The following is a 14,511-nucleotide window of genomic DNA, read 5'->3' as shown; positions in this document are numbered from 1 at the left end:
CCAAATCTCACATTGAATTGTAGCTCCCATAATTCCCACGTGTTCTGGGAGGGACCCGGTGGGAGATAATTGAATCATGGCGTTGGTTTCCCCTGTACTGTTGTTGTACTGAATAAGTTTCACAAGATCTGATGGTTTTATAAGGGTTTCCCCTTTCACTTGGTTCTCATTCTCTCTCGTCTGCTGCCATATAAAACGTGCCTTTCACCTTCTGCCATAATTGTGAGGCCTCCTCAGCCACGTGGAACTGTGAGTCCATTAAACCTCTTTTTCCTTATAAATTACTCAGTCTTCGGTATGTGGGTATCAGCAGCATGAAAATGGACTAATACACCAAAAAAGCTGCTTCCACCAGCTCCCTCACTCGGAGGACAAACCCAAGGTGAGGCCATCTACCGGGACAGTTAAGAACAGGAGAATGCACTCACTCTGCCCTCTCTGAAAATATCAGATTCAAAAGGAAGTAAGTTTTCATTGCAGTTATAGGGCAGATTCTTGGGAAAGATGTTACCTAAGTTGTCCTTGGTTTTGCTGGTTGGTTTGCAGTAGACAACCAGGTCAGAGAGCTCGATGGCGATGGACTGGTTCTTCTCCCAGTACTTCATGTTGTTCTCCTGTTTGGAGTTCACCGTCTTTAGTGCCCGCCCCTGAGAAACCCCATCTTCCCACCTCGCCCTGCATTTTTCCTCCTCCATCCCCACTTTGCTTTCTTGCACACTCGGATCTTTAATATGGTTGAATGTTTTCCTTTCCTGAAGTCAACCCTGCCCCTCTCGTTTCTTCCTCTTACTGTGAAAATTCTTGACGAAGCTGTTTCCACGAGGTTTTGGTGTCCAGCTCAATCCTGGCCACAGCCCTCAAATATAGCTGACGTCAGGATGGAAGGGGGCTCTTCTCTGTCACCACCCCTCTGTCCTTAACTCTGCCTCCTGTCCCCTCCCCTAAAGCCACACTGTTAGAGTGTCTCAAAATCTAGTTCTTCAAATCCTCATGGGCTCTGTGGACCCCAGCATCCTTGTCATAACTATCCCCTGCACCCTCAAAACCTGCACACCTGCTCCCCAGCTCTGACTGCCCATCAGGGCTCTGTCCAAGGGGACCACTACTCAGTGCCCAGGCCATGTGCCATGGACTCAAGAGGTACCTCCCTTCAGAAGACCCACCATCAAATCTAACTCTTTGCATGTAAGGATGAGCTTCTCACTTCACCCCAAAGCAGGCAACGTTGTTGGGCCTCCCCAAATTCTATCAGACTTTTATTGGCCAAGGGGGGACCTTGAGAGAATATTTAGATAATAATGGTCACTGTTTGGGGGGTGCTTAGCTCTAGGTGTCACAGGCTAAGCACTTGATGGATATTACCTAAGTCAATCCACACCCTGACAGGAAGAATTATCTCCATTTAACAGAGAAGTTAGCCTGGGCAACAGAGTGAGACTCTGTCTCAAAAAAAAAAAAAAATGCATGACAGTTACTCTCCAGGCCTGCAGCTGTCACCCCTCAGGCCATCTCAGAATGGGAAGTCACAATACAGTTGGTGAAGCTCTGGAAACCCACTAACTAGAAGGATATTGTGACTGCCCTCTGCTATCAACGAGGTGGCTACAGACCGTGTAACAATGCGGGCACTTAGGGACAGGCAGAGGTCCTGGCAGTGAGCAGAGAGTTTATCCGCTGCTGGTTTCCCATGAGTGGGATGAGGCCTTCTTCCTTTGCTCCCCAACACCAGCTCCCCAAAAGGGGTAGCTGTGCCCAGTGCGGGAACTCTGTCAACTCTACTGTCCCAGTTTTTTTTTACCCCTCAGACGTAACAATAGGACTTTAAAAATCATTCTCATGAAATCTCAGTAAATATAAAAACCAGTTAGTTAGGGAGGAATGTAGACCAAAGGCCGCCAGCAGCAGCCTTGAACAGCTCAGCTTCATTTCGGAAACCTTCATGCCGCAGGACAGGAGGTGTGAGGCAGGGGAGAAGACAGAGCCTTCCAGGGAAATAACACTTTTCCACATTAAGCAAAATAGAGCTGGAATGCACTATTTGGAGATTTTTCAAATAAACCTCAGGGTCATGGCACCCCCCTGAGCCTCAGAGCTGTACTGTGGCATCAGAGACACTGGAGGGCAGAAGAGATGGTTTCACTGGGAAAGCCAGAAGGACAGCACAGCTGGCTGCAAGCTCATGGTTCCTCCCCCATGGCTGGTGGTGTGAAAAGCCATGGGAAGAATTAGGAGCCCTAGGGAAGGCCCCCAGGAGTTCCTGGGTCAGAGAAAGACGATGCCCCACCAGCGAGGGCACCCATGGACCGGTCCCCTCTGCCAAGTCTCCTAAAGAGGACACTTCCCTGCAGAAGAGTTGAGTGAGTCAAGGATCCCCTCGTGACCAGGGACTGGCCAAGATGTGAGGCCCTCCCAAGGGGAGAAAAATGACCTGGCCACTGGTGGGTGACTATCTTGGAGAAGAGACTCACTGACTCTAGCCAGCAGTCAGGGCACAAGAGGCCCCCAGGAAGGCTTTAATCAGCCCTTTGGGTCAAGTTCTACCTTAGAAACAAATAGGTCCATGGGAAACCCTACAATTTCCTTCCAGTTCTGCAACCACAAGAACAGACAGCCCTTACTGCATCATCGAAGACAGGGTGGCAGTTTCCCATGTCGCTCTGGTATAATGACAAGGCAGTGATTAAGTACTTGTGAGTTAGGAATTTGACTTCTCATTTTGCAGACAAGGAAACTGAGGCCCAGAGAAGCGTGGTTACTTGCCCAGAGTCCAGCCCTGCCAGGATGCAAACTCCAGTCTGCCCAATTCCAGACTTCCTGTTCTTATCCAGAAGCTCACACCTTCCCAAAACACTTCCAGCCAGAGACTAGTACTTCAGGTAGGACAGCCCTGCAAAGGTCATTCCCATCTAGAGGGGAAGTTCCTCCACCGGAAAGAACCGGGTCTCGCTGATTTGCTGTGTTCCCAGGGCCCATTCTAAGTCCAGGCAGGTGAGCTCAGTGAACATTTTCTGTGGGGAGGATCCAGACTGCTTTATAAGACACTTAGAAACAAAATATTCAAAATGAGGAAGGCAGTAACTTCTTTGGTAAGATATGTAGGGCAACACAGACATCATCATTGAGTGTTGCTGCAGGCACTCAGCCTTCTGAGGGTTCGAACCAGACAACCAGACCCACCTTCCCAGGGCACCTCCACTATCCCTGCCTCTCTCTAACAAGAGGTGCTCCAGTTGTCTGAACCCACTTTGTCTCCTTCCTGAATTCTGAGTAGCACCTGGGCCTGCTCATCCCGCTGCCTGGACCCACCCACAGTCTCAACTGAGCGCCAGAGCCCTTAGAATGCCAGGCCCACCTCCACCCGGGTGAGCAGGTGCCTACCTTGGTGTCAATCTTCCAGGTGATCTCTCGGATGCTCTGAAACCACTCAAAGAGCTCCTCCACCCTGTCTGTGGCAAACTCCACCGGAGGATCGCCCTGCTTCTTGGGCTCCAGGATAAAGACAAAGGGCTTCTGGTTTTTTCCCTGAGGGGCTTTCACTTGGGGGAAGAGAATAAGAAATGTCCCAATCAGCCTACTGGAGGGCCACAAAGACCAGATTGCACCCTGCCTGAGCCGTTTCTCTCATGGACCAACAGCCACTGCTATGACCACGGTTAGCACTGATGGGGACGTCTACTTTCCATCAGGGTAAGTACACGTCACACATGACTGCTCAAGGGATGCCGTGGATTCAGTAGTGTCCTCCAGAAAGATGTGTCAGGTCACCATTACCTGTGAATGGGACCTTACAGGGTCGCTGCAGATATACTTAGGTTAAGGATCTCAAAATAAGATCATCCGGGATTTAGGGCAATTCCAACATCCAACAAGTATGAGTATACTTATAAGAGAAAGGAGAGGGACACTTAAGATGCAGGAAAAAAAAAAAAAAAAAAAAAAACATTAAAATGCATGAGAGAACCTGAAAAAAACACCCTCTTGTCCAGTTTAGTTATAGACTTGTGTTCATCTTGATCAAAAGAAACATTGAATATCTTTTTGACCAATTAGAAAATGCTTTCTGCACTCATCATAAATATTTTTTACAAATTACTAAAGCAATACACGTTCATTTTAAAAAGATTTAAAATATAGCTAACCACCTGGCATTTTTACAAAATGTTTACATACCATACATAAAATTTTATGAACTGATTGTTTCACTTAGCATATTGTGCATAATTTTCTATGTTGTTACATATAATCTTTTATATATAAAGAATCAATAATTTAAATGGCTTTTTTTTTTTTTTTTTGAGACAGGGTGGCACTCTGTCACCCAGGCTGAAGTGCAGTGGTGCTATCTTGGCTCACTGCAGCCTCCACCTCCCAAGCTCATGCGATCCTCCCACCTCAGCCTCCCAAGTAGCTGTGAGACCACAGGTGCACACCACCAAGCCTGGCTAATTTTTCTATTTTTTGTACAGAGGGGTTTCGCCATGTTGCCCAGGGCTGGTCTCAAACTCCTGAACTCAAGCGATCCACTCACCTTGGCCTCCCAAAGTGCTGGGATTACAGGAATGAGCCACCACACCCAGCTAAATGGCTTTAAAAACAGATGCAGACACAAGGGAGAAAGCCATGTGCAGGAAATGTGGAGATTGAAAAATGCAGCCATGAGCCAAAAACACCAAGGAGTCACTAGAAACTAGGAGATAAATGTGGCGTGGGTTCTCTAGACACAGAGAAAGGATCTTACAGAGAAGAAAAGATTATGACAGGGAAGCTTATCTGCCAAATAATATTAGTAGCTAAGATTTCTGAGCTCTTATATACCAGGCAATATTCTAAGCAGATTACATGTACTGCATCTTTATTTTATTTTTTTTTTAAGATTTTGAGGTCTTGCTACATTATCCAGGCTGGTCTCAAACTCTTGGGGCTCAAGGGATCCACCCACCTCAGCCTCCTGGGTAGCTGAGACTACAGGCACCCTGCTTTTGCTAGGCCCATTTTACAGGAGGCAAAACTGAGGCTCATTAAGAGAAAGTAACATGTGGAAGGTCATACAGCTAATAGTAAAACTGAGGCTCAGTTCAAACCTGACTCCAAGATTTCTACTCAGAACCACTGAGCCATGTGCCTCTGCTCTGCAAATCCAGGGATGGGGGAAGATGATACAAAGAGCACCAGAAGTGGACGCAGGGATCCCGCACCCCCTGCCCACAGGACCTCAGCACGTGTGGTGCTCACTTAGGACCTTGATTTTCTCATCTGGTAGTGGGAGCAAAGAATCCCTCTCCTACCTATCATGCTGGATCATCGTAAAGGAAAAGAAGCAGGAAATAAATGTGGAAAGTAAGCTGGGCATGGTGCCAGTAATCCCAGCACTTTGGGAGGCTAAGGCAGGCAGATCACTTGACGTCAGCAGTTTGAGACCAGCCTGGCCAACATGGCAAAACCCTATCTCTACTAAAAATACAAAAATTAGCCAGATGCGGTGGCACATGCCTGTAGTCCCAGCTACTGAGGAGGCCGAGGCAGGAGAATCACTTGAATCCAGGAGGCAGAGGTTGCAGTGAGCCAAGATCATGCCACTGCACTCCAGCCTGGGGGACAGGGCGAGACTCTATCGCAAAAAGATAATAATGTGTAAAGCAGAGCACTGGCAACAGAAGCAGGAAGTTCCTGGGGCTGCTGTCACCTGAGTCCTCCCTGGCTGCCCAGGGAGGGTCACGGGCTGCCCAGAACAAGGAGGCCTATTACAGAGTCCCTTCACATGGGAGTTGCAGCACACCCACTTCAAAGCAGGCAGCCTCAAGACCCAGGAAGCCCAGCGCACATCAGACCCCAGCCACAACTGGACAAGCCTGGCCTCGGGGCCATGCCTTCACATCCCCTTGCAGCACGGTCAACATGGGCAAGCTGGGTTTCCTGGGCCCCAGCCGAGCAACCAGGAAGCAGAGGTTCAAAGAGGAGAAGTGGAAGGCCTGTGGTCTCCTAGCGACAGAGAGGCAGAGCTGGGCTTAGAACCCGAGACTCCCAACTCCATGCTGCATTTCAGCCAGGCTGACAGCTCAGCTTTCCTTCGCAATGCATGGGAAACACAGGTGGATCCTGAACTAATAAGAGTGATGTTGGTAGTAATATCCGCTAACCACCATCTACCACTTATGTACCAGACCCTGTTTTAGCACTTAAGTTTTAGCAGAGATTAATAGCAGACATAGCATCATACTCACTGACCAGCCTGACCTAAATACTCAGCTTCAGCCGGGGAAGAGCGGGCATTCAAGACAGGACCCTGTGTCAGCCACCTCCCTGTGTAGGGCGGGGCTGAGGTCAGCCCATGGGGGATAGGGGTGGAAATCCAGGCTAAGATGATGTGTGCACATACCAACGTTATAGGTATTGAGGTCCAATATTCCTCTGCAAAGAGACCCTAAGGGATTGTCTTCAATAATCTGTGAAGAAACAAGACATAACCCATGTTAGTTGTAACGGGAATAATAAAAAGACAATCCGTTTCCAAAGCACACTGTTTAGCAGAGACACTGCCTGTGGAACTGTTTAAAATGCATTTTCATTACCAGATACGTCCATGGGGAGAGAGCTAAATAATGAAGCATGGAGCTGATAGGGACCTGGCGGGGAGAGGGTGCCGGGAGGTTCGCAGTTTCATTTTCCAATCCGTAAAAATGTGCCTTGTGAATTCTAGAACAGGTTTCATAAAGCTTCCTCAGATCTGGTTTCAAAACACATCCTAGACCATTTATCTGACCTTATTAGAAAATGAGACTATTTTGCCTACTAAAGCCCAGCTCAAGAACCTTCTGTGGCTCCCCATGTCCTGTGGAAGCAACACCCATGCTCTATGACCTGGCTTTTAAGACTTTCAGAGCCCCCATCACCCTTTCCAGCTCTGCCTCCTGTTGCACACTCGAACCATCCCAGGGTCTGGCTAAGATGAAGAATATCCTGGGCTTAGGAGAGGTGGTAGAACCAGGCATCCACGCATTGCCTGCACCACCCCAACCCCCACCCCCTGCACCAGGCAAATGCTGATGTACAGGTAAGGGCAACTCAGTACAGACGCAGCAAGGGCTTCAAGTCTCTGCCTCAGCCCAAGCACACGGAACACAACCACATTCCCACTGCCACACCTTTGCTTAGACTGTACCTCCCACTTGGAACTCCCTTCTGCCAGTCTCTTGCTGTTGAACTCTAACTTGACTTTTAAGGGTCAAATACTCTTTCCTCCAGGAAGCCTTCCCAGATTGCCCTACCTCCCTTAGAAAATAAACACCTGGGGCTCTAACGGGATCTTAAAGTCCTCATTACAAAGATGTCATCCTTGGTGGAGCACCAGCACGCTGAAAGTGGCTGCTCTCTACTGAAAGCGGATGCTCTCTAAACAAGAGGTGGCGAGGGAACAACCACCAGGTTTGTAAAGTCACCAGGAAGGCCTCATCTCACCTTCTGGTTAGGCCCACTTGCTTACTCACCCCAAGCACGTTCTCAATGTCTGGCTGTCCAACATAAATGTGTTTCATCTGCAAATTGCTTAAGCAAAGGACAAATTCCCCATTTGGTCACTTTTACTCCAGTAGGAATTCTCCTGCATATTCAAATCCTTCCAAGCCCATCACAACCTGATTAAAACACAGCCAGCATGTCACGGCAAGTCACCCACAACAACTCAATCTCAATCTCCCTGTCACTGTGTCTTCCCTGATCCAGAGCTCACAGAGACCACAAGCAACACATGGAAAAATTCACCCACTGAGATGGCAAAGCTCCCTGAGAAACTGGACCTGCAGATCCCTTCTTCCAGTAAGAGGATCAAAGAAGGGGACTCACCTGCTTTTCTAGCTCCTCGACATCTGCAGTTGAAATGTCCTCGACGTAGTTGGATGGGAAGTACTGCTGGATCCTGGTTCCATAGTCTCCTTTCCACCTGGATAAGAAGAGAGGACATGTGGGGGCTGTCACCAGGTGGCATGAATTACCCACTACTGCTTATTTGCACCCAGCTGCTGGCTCAATTCTGATGGGGACACGCAGCAAGTGGCCAAGTGACCAGTGTCACTCTCTGTGACAATGGAGCATCTCAAAGGCAACTGCTGTCTTTTTATTTTTTAATTACTAATGAGTTACTGGGGGCTGATTTTACTCCTCATCACATGATCTTAATGTTTAATCAAAGATCACAAGTCAAAAGTTTCCATGCTTTACGTGGAAGTCAGAGACCATACAAGACAAAGGTTCATCCCTATTTCAGGGAGATTGTGAATTTAGAGAGAAGGTGGTTCTGGAGGCAGACAGGCTGGAATTAAATTCCAGCTCTACCACTGACTGTGGAGGCTTTCTGTGCCTCTGACTCTCCATCTGAAAAATGGGTAAACACGAGTGCTTTCCTCAAAGGGTTTTATTAGGACTCTAAATTCACATAAGCTGAGTGCTTGGGACAGTGCCTACCTAGTACACAGTAAATACTCAATAGTGTTAGCTCTTATTATTAATTCAGCTAAAACACTGTTCCCTATCTTTATAACAGCACTAATAACACGGGACATAATCCATCTATGAATGTTCCTGGGCCCCACCAGATGGTGAGCACCTCTAAGATTCCTCCCAGCAAGTCCGTGCCCAGACACGCAAACCCCCTCCTTCAACCTGTCCATCTCTTGAGCCATTTTCCGCAGCCAGGGACTCTCCAAAATGCACCTCTGACCACGCCACATGATGGCTCCCTAGGGCCTCCGGAATCCAGGCCAGACTCTTCAACATGACAGCCACGGCCCCACACAGTCTGACCCCAGGACTCCCAGACATCACCTCCTAACTATCCATGACATTGTCTCCAGATGGCCCGTCGTCCCTATCATGCCCCTGCCACGCTGCCTAGCTTCCATGCCTGGGCCCATGCCCTTAGTACCCAACTTCCCCCACTAATTTAAGACTTGGCTTGGCCATTTCCTCTCCCACGGAGTCTTCCCTGACTGCCCCCTAGGCTGAGCACTCTTCCTCTGTGGTCCCCTGGCATCCTGTCCCCACAGTCATCTGAGCAGCCACATCTTATACTTAATGTATAATTATACATCTGTCTTCCCCACTATATAAGATCTTTCTGGATTTTTTTTTTTTTTTTTAAGACAGAGTCTCACTCTGTCCCCAAGGCTGCAGTGCATGGCATGATCTCAGCTCACTGCAACCTTCGCCTCCCGGGTACAAGCAATTCTCCTGCCTCAGCCCCCCCCCAGTAGCTGGGATTATGGCATGGGCTACCACGCCTGGCTAATTTTTGTATTTTTGGTAGAGACCGGGTTTTACCATATTGGCCAGGCTGCTCTCAAACTCCTGACCTCAAGTGATCCGCCCGCCTCAGCCTCCCAAAGTGCTGGGATTCCAGGCATGAGTCACTGCACCCGGCTGACCTTTCTGGATCTTAGTCAAGTCTGTGCTCCGTGGTGGTGGGAAGAACTTAACAATTTTTTGGTCTGAATAAGCACAGTGAGGACTGATGCTACCAATTCACCTAGCAGAGACACAGGACTGCGGGTTGTAAGCCCTTTTCACGTCCTCTGCACCATTTCTCCAGACCCACTTCTGGCAAGGGCTGGCTGTATTTACGGCGATCATATATACCATCTGTCCAGGACTGAGCACTTTACATTCTCTTCACTCTCAGGAGCATCTTGGTTCAGACAATAATTGTTTGGTCCCCTAGCTACAGGGGAACCAGTTTGGAAGTATGCAAAAAAGGCCATTTCACACAGGCGGCCCCCTAGGTAGCACTACTGCCATCAGAGAAATAAATGACCACAGCTGCTAGATCAGAGGCATAGAAAGGCATGAAGCCGTCTCACACAGAATGGAAAACTGTGATTTGGAGTAGTCACCTGGGCTCCAGCCACAACTCCAAAAATGTTAGTCACCCACCCAGTGAGCACCAGGATGTTGACCAAGGCAGGGACAGGAGCACAACGAGGGAACGCCAGTGTGCCTGGAAGAGACCTCAACTCTGTGCCACTTCGAGTGGAGGGACTTTGGCAAAGCCAAGCCTCTGAACTGGGAGAAGCAGACGGACAACACTGTGGTTGCCAAACTGGGTCTGGGAGCCTCCAAGGGGAAGCATCAGGGGCTGCAGTAGGGAAAGCAATGTCAGCAAGGAGGCCAAACAGGGCAAGTCTATGCCCTCACTCCAGCTTAATGGATAACTCGGCTGCATCTTTGATTCTGTGGAATCTAGGTATGAATTGGTTTGCAATGAGGTTCTCCTGATTTTAAGGAAAAGTTTGATAATCCCTGGATTAAGGCATCTTGCAAGAGGACAGGGAAGGACTTAGCAGATGAATGGAGTTAAGAGTGTAAGCTCTGGAGTCAGAAGGCCTGGCGGTTCAAATCTCAGCCGGCTATGTGGCCCTGGGCAAGTGACTGCGCTTCAGTTTCCTCATCTGTAAAATGCAGGTAACAACAGAACCAACCTTTTACAGTCATCATGTAGATTAATTGAGTTATTTCAAATGTGCTTAAAACAGTGCTTGACACATACAAGCACTCCATGCATGCTCCTATTCAGATCTCTAAGCCAGCTCTGGTTATCTTGTGGGAGGCAGAAACGCCAGTCTATGAGGTGCTTCAACCAGTGTTCACTATTATGAGCAAGTTCTTATTGCTCTCAGACAGAAGTCACCCGACAAAACCACTTGCCCAGAAACCTATCGGTGGGCAGTGAATTGTTCTTCCAAGGTTAAAAAGCGAAGTGGTAACTAAACCCTAGCACACCCAGGTACCTTTGCACGAAAAACGTATTGTCTTCAATTCAGGATGTGGCCATTGCATTCAGCACGGGACTACGGAATAGTGTAAGAATTTGAATTGGAAATAACACACAGTCTGGTGTATTGGAAAGCGCCTGCACTATTTAGTATTTAGTATTTATTTGTGTGACTTGGAAAGTCTCATTCGCTGCATCTTTTGTCACAGGGAGTAATGAAGATTTGGTTGAAGATTTGGTTAGACAATGCATGAAAGCAATTAGCAGACTGCTTGCCACTTAGACTTCAATAAATGGTGGCTGCTGTTGTAATTATAATAACATACAATATATGATATATGTTGATAACTGTTAATATTGTCGTTTATCCGTTTTCTCAAATAGAGCATGCACCAAGCCACCTTCCTAAAAAGGGACTTAACACAAGAGGTCAAAGCCAGCCCAGGATGACAGACAAAGGGGGTCAGACTTGGCCAGCACCTGAGTCTTATCACCAAGAAGGGACACGTCAAGCCCCCCTGCCAAGCAGCCCAGCCTCTACTCAGCCTTACCAGCCCCCGGGCTCCTTGGAGACATTGTGGATGAGGGCGCCACGGCAGAAGCTCAGCTCATCGCTTCGCTTGGCTTTGTAGTCATACAGAGCCTTCACCGTTCTCTGAGGCTTTCAGGGAAAACAAGAAGGAAAAGGTCAGGCCAGGGACAGTAGGGGAGGGAGGCGGCTGCATTCCCAGGTACCATTTGGTTCTTCTCATTGGGGAGCAGGAGGCTTCAGGCCAAGGTTACAAAGTCATCTGCTGGAGAGGGACTGGCACTGCAAAGGATCCAAGGCCACAACAAGTCACCAGGGAGTGAAGGAGAACTGGCCTAGTCAGAGCCAAGGGTACCTGGGTTGGGGTTAAGGCTTAGGGGTTAGGGGTTAGGGTTAGGGGTTAGGATTTAGGGCTGGGGTTAGGGTTAGGGTTAGAGTTTAGGCTGAGGGTTGGGGTTAGAGGTTAGGGTTTAAGGTTAGGCTTAGGGTTAGGCTGGGAGGGACCCTATATTATAGTGACACAATATTGCTCAATTTCCTCAACAAAGAAAGGACATGCCTTTTAGATTAAGCCAAGACCATCATCACAGCGCCTGTGCTCAGCAAGCCTCCCAGAAGCTCAAGGCCAACCCCATTCTTCCTGCCTGTCCTGAGGGCCTCACTGCTCATTTTTTGTAGGTCAGCAGTCCCCTATCTACACTCCTGCAGGACCCTGACATTTTGCAAGAGTAACTGAGCTTCTCCTCCGTGAAATTCATCAAAAGGTGGTCTCTGTTCACAGAACTAAGACAGACAGAACTTCCTTGGTATAGTAATTTTCTTCAATGAATTTGCTTTCATGCCTTCTGCCTGGCGGGCATAAATGAACACCCACACGGCAAGCATATACTAGTGGGAAAAGCTCTGACGTTGTCAAACCTGTTGAAATCACCGGCTTCCTTCTCCTCCCACCCGAAGGAAGTGGGAACAGGAATTTCACAGGGAGCCCAGTAAAACTCTTCCTCAGAACACAGGCTACAGAGTCAGATATGTAGGTTCAAATCATTGCTCTGCCCTTGAATAATGATATAAGTTTGAGTCTCTCTGATCCTCAGTTCCCCCGTCTGTGAAATGGGAATTAAATTTTTATATATTTCACAGGGTTGTTAAGACTATTCAATGAGATCATGTATATAATGATAAAACTGACAACAGCTTGCAATTCTTAAGTGCTAACTATAGTATAGTCAAAGCATTGTTCCAAGCCTTAAGGTATCTCCTTTAATCCTTACAACAACCATAACAGGTAAGTAGTTATATGATTATGCCCATTTTACAGATGAGAAAACTGAGATGCAGAGAGAGAAAGTAACTTGCCCCACATCAACCAGCTGTTTTAAGAGGCTCAGCCCAGAACTGGATCCATCAGTGTGAGTCAGTGCCATAGTCCATGATGTTTCATAAGAAGCAATGTGGGTTCTAGGAGCTCTGCAGGGATCTGAAGCTGGAGGCCAGAGGCTAAGCAGTGCCCTTGCCTTTCTTTCCCCCGCCTGCAAACAGAGCAGCCTCTACTTGCGTATCCTGCTTCAAGGGTGGATATAAGGACCAGAGCCACTCTCCAAGGCCACAGAAGGAACACTTATCAGTTAGAGAGGTGACTGTTCTCATCACCAAAACATCCTTCACTACTAACAAAAGTTTTTGCTACTAAGGTCTCTGAATGCATTTCACACACAGCTCAATTTACCCACAGCTTTTCAAGATTTCATTTCTTTCTGAAACATCTGGATTGGCCACGGATTACAAATTTTTAAAAAAGAAAGTCATCTCTGGATTTCAACACAGCCCACAAGCAGGGCCCCTTCCTATGTGAGCACTGTACACTAATTGTGTGACACATGGCCCCCAAACAGAAAATTCACTGCAGTTCTTCCTCTGCCGGCTCAAACTAAATTCAAGATGAAACCTAGCAAGGAGGAGCCGAAGGCTGAAAGTAAAATCCATCCCTACCTGCATGAAATTACACAACAGAGTCAGGGTGGGAATATGAGATAGCATTTGCGCTGCAAGGAGGTCAGTGAACCAAATGGAATTTATAAACACCGCGGGCTCTGTCACCGAGCAAAAAACATTTGAAAGACTTTTAATTAGAAGCCATTTGGCCCAAAGGTGGTTCGTCAAACCTCAGAATTTTAGCAAAACACTGTTGCATTTGGATGGAATTCTATTAACATTTTCCCTGAAGCTAGACTTCATATTGTCAATCATCCTTTCTTCTCAAAAAAAAAAAAAAAAATTATTTTGGCCGGGTTTTCCAAAGTCTTCCCTTGCCCTGTTATAACTGCCATGGGAACAAGATGGAATCCACATCAGCCTCGTGACTCCAAAATCATGTGAATTGGAGGTTCAGCACCCTACCATGGACGGATTGATTTCACTGGGATCCACATACATTCTGCTGACATCGTAGAGGGAGTTTATATCTCTTTCCTGGAAAAAAAGAAAGAAAGAAATGGAATAATCCATGCTCCTGGAATAGCCCTTACATATAACAAGGGTTCTAGGCTTCTTTATGGTTACCTATCCTTTGATAGAGGAGTTGAAACCTCATAGAATTTTCTTATGGCCCATGAGTAGACACAGGAAGAAGCTATAAAGAAGGACCCCAGACTTGGAAACTAACCCAAAATCAGAGAGGCCCTGTCCTGGCCTGCTGCGTGCCAGGCACAGTGTTCCTTTGTAAAAGCACAAATCCTAAGGTCCAGTGGTGTGCTGGAGTGACCTCCCAGCTCACAAAAGCCCACTGCGTACATCACTTCCTGACTCCACGTTCCAGGTTCAACGACAGCACATCAACAATTTGAAACTGACCACCATGGAAGTATTTACACCATGGAAATTGGCAAATGCTACAAACCAGTGCCTTCCCCTACCCCACTCAGAGCTGTCTGAACATTTACTAGCACCACTGCCCAGATCCATCGCCACCACCTCTCTGTTCCTCTCTAACTCTTCTTTCTGTTCCTCATGTCACCTTAGGGCTTCTGGTGTGGCCACTCCTCTACCTAGAGTCACCCCTTCATTCACTTCTCCCCAGAGCCCATTCACTGCTGTCTTCCATGTTTGGCTCATATTTCTCCCCTTTTAAGGTGGCCTTCTCTGATCTCCACTCCCACAGCCCAAGGTAGTGTCCACCCCTTTTCACACCATCCTGTTTTCTTTGCTTTATTATATTTCATGCTAC

General features: G+C 47.7%; 1 protein-coding gene across 20 annotated transcripts in view; it reads right to left on the bottom strand.

The window, feature by feature from the left end:
- PLCG2 (phospholipase C gamma 2) overlaps positions 1-14,511 on the bottom strand; it is a 178,017-nt gene that overhangs the window by 23,055 nt on the left and 140,451 nt on the right. For all 20 annotated transcript variants that reach the window (XM_055299698.2, XM_063612482.1, XM_063612481.1 and 17 more), the window contains 6 exons: positions 13,686-13,757; positions 11,311-11,420; positions 7,840-7,936; positions 6,377-6,443; positions 3,379-3,536; positions 512-614 (listed from right to left, as the gene is read on the bottom strand). In XM_055299698.2, the coding sequence (XP_055155673.1) occupies positions 512-614; positions 3,379-3,536; positions 6,377-6,443; positions 7,840-7,936; positions 11,311-11,420; positions 13,686-13,757 (607 nt within the window). The remainder of the gene's footprint in view (positions 1-511; positions 615-3,378; positions 3,537-6,376; positions 6,444-7,839; positions 7,937-11,310; positions 11,421-13,685; positions 13,758-14,511) is intronic.

The sequence above is a fragment of the Symphalangus syndactylus genome, chromosome 11 (genome assembly GCF_028878055.3).
Source record: "Symphalangus syndactylus isolate Jambi chromosome 11, NHGRI_mSymSyn1-v2.1_pri, whole genome shotgun sequence".
In the NCBI taxonomy this organism is placed as follows: domain Eukaryota; kingdom Metazoa; phylum Chordata; class Mammalia; order Primates; family Hylobatidae; genus Symphalangus; species Symphalangus syndactylus.
Note: the sequence above shows the minus strand (reverse complement) of the source record. Positions and strands in the feature narration are given on the sequence as shown.